This window comes from Nymphaea colorata, unplaced genomic scaffold (genome assembly GCF_008831285.2).
Source record: "Nymphaea colorata isolate Beijing-Zhang1983 unplaced genomic scaffold, ASM883128v2 scaffold0633, whole genome shotgun sequence".
NCBI lineage: Eukaryota > Viridiplantae > Streptophyta > Magnoliopsida > Nymphaeales > Nymphaeaceae > Nymphaea > Nymphaea colorata.
The window spans coordinates 18,846-25,827 of NW_022205139.1; the positions used below are offsets into that span (position 1 = coordinate 18,846).

The 6,982-nt window shown below is 40.1% G+C and overlaps 1 protein-coding gene across 1 annotated transcript; it reads left to right on the plus strand.

Annotated features, from left to right (window-relative positions):
* Positions 1-6,884, plus strand: LOC116245310 (acyl-coenzyme A oxidase 4, peroxisomal). The gene is made up of 3 exons (XM_031616944.1): positions 1-297; positions 6,266-6,536; positions 6,607-6,884. Exons 1-3 carry the CDS (start codon positions 1-3, stop codon positions 6,882-6,884), a joined length of 846 nt encoding a protein of 281 aa, XP_031472804.1.
* The last annotated feature ends 98 nt before the right edge of the window (positions 6,885-6,982 follow it).

A 6,982-nucleotide genomic window follows, 5' to 3' on the forward strand; every position in this document is an offset into this window, starting at 1 on the left:
ATGGGATACTATTTCACTCTTGATTTCACCATCGCTGGATTGCCATACAAGCTGAATGTCGACACCGGCTCCAGTGATATTTTCATCAAAGGGGAATCCTCGCCTGGAAACCCCGCCGTCAAATACAGTTGTCCTGAGTGTCTCAAGAACAGTGAAGAGATAAGTATTGGCTATTTGGATGGATTCCTCGAAACTTATAAGGCTACCTTGGAAGTCAAGTTTGGATCCCATACCTTTAATGAATCTATTCTTGTCGCTTATACAGCTCCTAAGACATTTGAAAATGCTGAGGGCTTGGTTGGCCTTTCCTTTCCTTTGATGGCTAGAAACAGGAATGCAAGCTTTCTTCAAACTCTCATCGACAATAAAATCATCGATTAATACGCTTTCGGTGTAAACTTAAACTTCCAGGAGCATGGCAGATCCATGATTTCCTTAGGCTCTCCTGACAATGAACTTTTGAAGGATCGCTAAACAAATATAAGATCCTCTACGGATCATCGTACACAATTATGGCAGTTGCTATTTCATTTGAAGGCGAAAAATAATCTTACCCATTACCATCTGCTATTTTCGATACTGGCAACACTTGCATTTCTATTCCCATCACATATGAAAAACAAGTCTTGAAAGCATTCAACGTTGGTTCAAATCTTTGCAAGTTTGATGCTGAATAGCAAACGCCTCAGTTCGCTCTTCTACGATGCAGAGTAAGAGATTTTGATGCCCTTCCTGTTCTAAACATCGCAATCCAAGGAGATATCTACCCAGTTGATAAAGACGCATACGTCCAGAGATGCATCAAGAGCGATGATGGAGACTTGTGTGAGCTTTACATAGAATCAGTGTCAAAACAGTTCAGCCTCTTCTTAGGAGATGGATTTTTCAATCGATATTATACGTTTTTCGATGTTGGAAAGAGAGAAATCGGAGTTGCCAAAAACAAAGAGAGTCTTTCTTACAAGAAAATGTATAAGAGTGCATCCGAGTTGGACGAAGAAGATATTGCATTCTATGGAGCTCTAAAATGATCTTGATAAAAATTATCATTAATAAGTTTAGGGATATCATTTTCTTTCGATGCGGATCATGGGTCGATGGCTATTCTTTTTTAGATTGGTTCCACTATCGTTAGGGCCTTACATATTCGGTGAAAATGGCGAAACAATATCCCCATCATATTAAATAGTCACAAGCTCTCTTTGATTTCTCATTTCTCTGAAATATTATCGGGCTCGTTTGCTCATTCTCTATCTTATCTTCTTTCCGATATCGCTGTTATCTTTCTCCAGCTGTGAAACCGCCTAAATCATCAAGCCCTGCAGCATTTCTTCCTCTTCTTCCTCAGTCATTTCCTTCTTGGGCTATTGGATGTTATCTACATTAGAGACAGCATTTATGCTTATTGGATCGCAATATTTCTCATCACGCACGCTGTTTTATGGCGCCTCTTTGCCTACCTAAGAAAGAGCCTTATCATAATATCCCAAAGTTTGGCGCATTCTCCTAGCTTGTTATAAGGTCATGGGTTATGCCAGATAGAGGGAAAGCTCTCTATGCTCGCTGAGCAAAACTTTGGAGACGTCTTCAAGATATTTGATGCGTTTGAGAATCATCACTGGGTCAAGTTGCTCACAAGCTTCATCTCGCACTTAGTGTATCGTTCTTAGCCTTTTCAGACACTTTGGAGCAAGACCAAAGCAATCAAACCAGTCGTAGATGCTGTAGGCTAGGTAAGTCATGAAGCCGAAATCTGACTCTCCGATGCGTTGGCCACTTTAATCAACTTTCAGTGTTGCTTCTGCAACGTAGATTTAATACTTCATTTCTGAGTAAGAACCCACGAAAAAGGCTATTCCCGTGAAGATCAAACCAAAGAGACCACCAACGTATGACAAAACCACATCAAACTTTCCAATGGTCCTTGTGATTGTCATGCTTTTCGTGGATTTAAAGATATTAACTGAAACATACTTGGTCGAGGATATCGAAACTGAGTTGGTTTGGAAGCCTTAGATAAAGCTTCCAGTTGTTTCTGCGTAGTTGACAACAGGTAGAGGATTACTGTCAGTTTCGATTGTGAACTCAGCCATGTTGATGTAGCCGACTGTGCCAATCGTATCAGTAAAGGCCATGAAAATGTTTTTTTCGATAATGTAGGAGATAGGCTCATCGTTATCAGGCGTGATGATTGTATCTACTAAAAAGAATCTAACATTGAAATAGTCATTATTAGAGAGATAATTGGCCATGTAGGTAGCTATATTGTGAGACGTATCACATGATGGATCCACTGTGATATTGCACTGCACGATTTAAAAAGTCAAGTAGTTATAGTTTGGAGAGCCAATATACCCTGAAAGTTCGTATGTTGATCCGCTTTGTATGCAGAGCATCTTATTGAAGCCGAAAGCGTTGAATTGATCTTTGAAGTTATCTCCAACATTTTGCCAATCATTTAAGACGCAAGGGGTCAAAATGATCGGAGTTGTTACTAATGTCGGCGTTCCGTTAACAGGGGATATGGAAATGTGATTTAAAAAGAACATGAACTTTTTTGTATTCGCTGAGAGATCCACGCCATCAATAGAGACTGCCATTTGGATAGAGGTAATCGAAGAATCGCTGGTGATATCGTCTTAGAGTCCTTGGGAGTAGGTGATTTGAAGGTTGTTAAACATCTAGACGAACTGAAGGTAAAGGACATAGCCGAACCCGCACATGATGAGAAAAGAAAATATTCCACCGCAAAAGGTTTAGAAGTTAGGCTCGCCACGCACCCGCAAACTTGGAGTAGTGCTCAGAAGGTCCATCCTAAGGACTGTTTTTTGCATGAAGTCTTTCAGGCCCATTTTCGAAATAGAAAAACAATATATTTAAAAATCGTGGATTATTGTCAAGCTAAGAAATAATAAATACAGGCGTTATTACGGAAGCTTATATTAAAAGATAAAATCTTCATAAGTTCGACTATGGTAGCTACATCGTTGCCCGAATTATATATTTTTTCACTTTTTTTGTAGAGTCGTCTAAAAATTCATGAAATTTTAAAAATCACTCTTCGTCATCATGAAGTGACTCATCTTCATCTTCGCTTTCAATGATATTATCCAATCTTTGGTTCTTGAGCACTCTTTCAGATCTGATTCCTCCCGACTCGAAAAGATAAGAGAAAATCTATTGGTTTCAAAAAGTCTTAGTTAGCTGCCCGCATCCTTCCGATTTCTTTGGGAGGAGGGAAGACGGGATCAACAGCTATCCTTAAGGCATTTTAACCATAGCTGGTATAATCCTAGCCAAAAGAGGACAGGAGAGCTCAAGGCAAGGATTGGTATTGACTTCTATCAGCCATGTTTGGAATTTCTCATCAATCATAAAGTCCAATCCGAAAATTTAGAAAGAAAACTCCCTATTTTTAGCATCGATCACAAGATGTGTGGATCTTATGGCATCTGCTGCGAGTTACTATATAACATAGCTTGTACCATCATGCGTGGGTAGACTTGCTGGTAAAAGTCAAATTCAGGATTAGTGTTTTTGACATACTTGCTGAAATCGTTGAAGCTGAGCTTATTTCCTGACTCATATTTTCCGTATTGCTCTGAGTGCTTCTGGACTGCGTCGTTGGTGAGATGAATCATTCTGTTTTTAAGATTTTTCGTTGTGAACTATTTGGAAGCTGTGCGGATGTATCCTTATTCGTACCAATAGCATCGTAGATTGCCTCTGACGGATGTTACTAACATGTAGCATCTTATATCGAATTTCGCTTATTGTAAAGGAAGGGCATCAGGTAGCGTTGGACGATATGTGAACGCTATTTCCATTAGGCCTAATGCTCTTATTCTTGATGATATCTTTGATCTACTAGAGTGTCTCAACCACATCGATTCCGCAACCTCTGTTTGAGTTTTCACCTGGCTTGACAATCCAAAGGGTCTTCTTTTCAAAGACCTTTAAAAAGTTTGCCCATTCTGCATCTCCTTATTTTTGAATGTGATAAGTCTAGGGAATATACTCAAATGGATTTTTCTCCACTGCAATGTAGTAAGATTTCAAATTGTAATACAGTGCCTTTTTATTGCTAAGGTTCCAGTTGAATTCAAGATGATTGTGAGTCTTGAGTTGTTTGAATCTAAGCCATCACATCGCAAGGTGAAGGAAGCAAGAGGTTTTGAGAGGACTTGCTGAGAATTTAGCGTTAGGTTCTAGACAGAACCTTCTGAAAGCCAACTCCAGTATAATCTCTAGTCTTTTCGTTAAGAGAGCTTTCGCAATTTCCATATAACTCCATTCTCATCATCGGTTGACTCTACCAGCTCATTTTATTTAACTTTTTTCCTTATTTTAGAGCTTAGAGGTATTTGCTGCTTCTTGATTGAGTCCAGTATAGGTGAGCATCCGATTAATCTTGGCAAATGGTCCACCAGGATCGACTTTTTATAATATTCTTGACCAAAATACTGTTGTTTCCCTTACCTACAAAAGCTTTGTAGTATTGGCCTCCCTCTTTTTCGGTTGTAAGTCCATCGATCAATCCGAAAAATAGGCACCATTCAGAATAGCTTGGTGACTGTTTGGGCTTTTCTAGTCGTAGAGAAGGCATGGATTTCTTTTTTTCTTGACTGGATGAATGTAGAGGCTATTTGGGCAAAAGGGAAAGCCTTTTCTTAGGTTTTTCTATCTTTTCCTTGATGGAGATGTTGATTGATCTTTTGGAAGCTGAAGTCTAGCTGTTGTGATGGCTACTATGTGGATAGCTGATCGTTTTGATTCTCTAGCTATCTCTATTTTGTTCTGCCCATTTCTCATCTTTCTTTTAAAGAGCCAGTTTATCATTTCTTTCCTGGTTGAGAGTCATGTTTGTCTATTTGAGTGTGGCCATGCGAGTGGAACTTCTAAAAACAGGTTTAACAGAAACTATATTAAGGAAACTGCAGCTATTATCTCTTTTCAGCTTCTATTTGCTTGCCAAACCAACATACTTCTTAAGATAGGGATTGGCTTGGAATCGTCTGAGTTCTTCTGCGATGAGGTTATCGCTGTTACCTTTATCACTGCCATCTCCTAGTTCCTCGGTGACTTCAAAGTGTTTCTTGCCTATTTGGGGCAATTTGAAAGGGTGTGCGTTTTCATCTTCAAGTTGATTCTGTAGCAAAAACCTTAGATTTTCGATGTTCATCATGGGGTTGTGGGTGTGTGCTTGATTATAGTTCTAATTTTCAACCGACAGCGATTCAAGGTGTATCTTATGGCGGTCAGTTTGTTGCTTCGTTGAATCTTGGGATGCATTGGAGAAGGGTTTAGACTCTTGGGGGTTATCATCGCGTATTCTAAAGAAAAAGATTAAAAATGTTAAATTAAACTATATGAATTATAGTAATTCTAGCACATCATACTACCTCATCGAAAGGACACGATTTTGCAAAAAAAAAAGAAAATTATTTTTTCTTCTTGGAATCTTTCCTTACATAAATCCAAAAAGATGTTATAAATATTATGGGATATAAGGTATATACGTGAGAGAAATTAAAGGGGGATTATTAAATTTGCAAAATCAGCTATTAGACTGCATTTATCATATCATGGATATGACGTAAGAGTATAATAGTAATTTATATGGCGAACAGAATTGCACTTTTGGCTGACCAGATCAAAAAGGAACCAAAAATCGTCTAATCCAGTTTCGATTTCCTCCACCTTAGCAGCTTCCTCACTCCTTAGGAAAATGTACTCTTACCGATACAAAGTAAATCAGAAAACAGGTGCGCCACTTCGTAGAGACAGAAGTTAAGGAATCAATCATTCCGTATGTGGAAAAAGCCGAATTCCCCGATTATTTGATCCCCAAGCTGCATAAACTGGGAATCGCCAAGCACTTCTTCAAGAAGCCATATGGAACCGGCTCTAGGATTTTGCTTCAGGGCTTGATCACTGCAGAACTGGCGCGCGGAGAAGCTGGAGTTGCCACTTTGACAATCGTTCAGCTGTGCTTGCTGGGATATACGATCTAGCTCTTGGGAAGCGAGGAGCAGAAGAAAAAATACCTACCAAAGATCATCAACTTCTAGTTGATCGGAGGATGGGGATTGACAGAGGATAAAATTGGCTCTGATGCAGCCAATGTAGGCACCACCTTTGCCAAGGTTAACGAGGGATATAAGATCAATGGATCAAGAGATGGATCGGAAACGGTAATAAAGACCTCTTGGTTGTTTGGGGAAAAAACACAGAGAACAAGAATGTCTAAGCTTTTGTCCTGTAGACACAGGGCCTTAAAGGATGGAGCGCTGATGTGATTAAAAACAAGCTGGCATTAAGAATTGTGCAAAACTGCCATATCACCTTGAAAGACGTGGTCGTTGGAGAGTCCCAAAAGCTTCCCCATGCCATCGATTTCCAAAAAGGCACAAACCTCGTCCTTAAGCACTCTCGTGTGTTTGTCTGCTGGATCGCAGCTGGTATTGCTATGGGAGTATACGATAATGTCATCAGGTTCACAACCCAGCGTAAGCAATTCGGCCGTTCTATCTCAGGTACTTTAAAGATGATTTAGGATTCCAGCTGATCCAAGAGAAGTTGGTCCGCATTATGTCCAACGTGCAGGGCATCTTCTGATGTGCATCCGCATCTCCAATCTTGCTGACGAGGGCAAGGTCGAGCTGGGCCAGATCGCAGGAGCTAAGGCTTGGGTGACTGAAAGGGGAAGAGAAGTGTGCAGGCTGGGAAGGGAGATCTGCGGAGGCAATGGACTTTTGCATGAGAACTATGTGATGAGAGCCATGGCAGATATGGAAGCTGTCTACACTTACGAAGGCACCTACGAGATCAACACACTTGTTGCTGGCAGGGACCTCACTGGACTCGCAGCCTTCACCAAATGATTAATCAAATAAATAATCGAACATGTTATAGCTTGCTTTTGAGCTGATTCAGCTTTACCTCAATTATCAATTACTTTTGAATCGAAAATGGGGTTGGG

Excerpts from the sequence above, each read along its gene's own strand:
- LOC116245310 (XM_031616944.1), top strand. The coding sequence starts at position 1 with ATGGGATACTATTTCACTCTTGATTTCACCATCGCTGGATTGCCATAC. Across the intron at positions 298-6,265 it reads TTGAAAATGCTGAGGGCTTG|ACACAGGGCCTTAAAGGATG; the intron begins GTTGGCCTTTCC and ends TTTGTCCTGTAG. Across the intron at positions 6,537-6,606 it reads ATTCGGCCGTTCTATCTCAG|GGCATCTTCTGATGTGCATC; the intron begins GTACTTTAAAGA and ends TCCAACGTGCAG.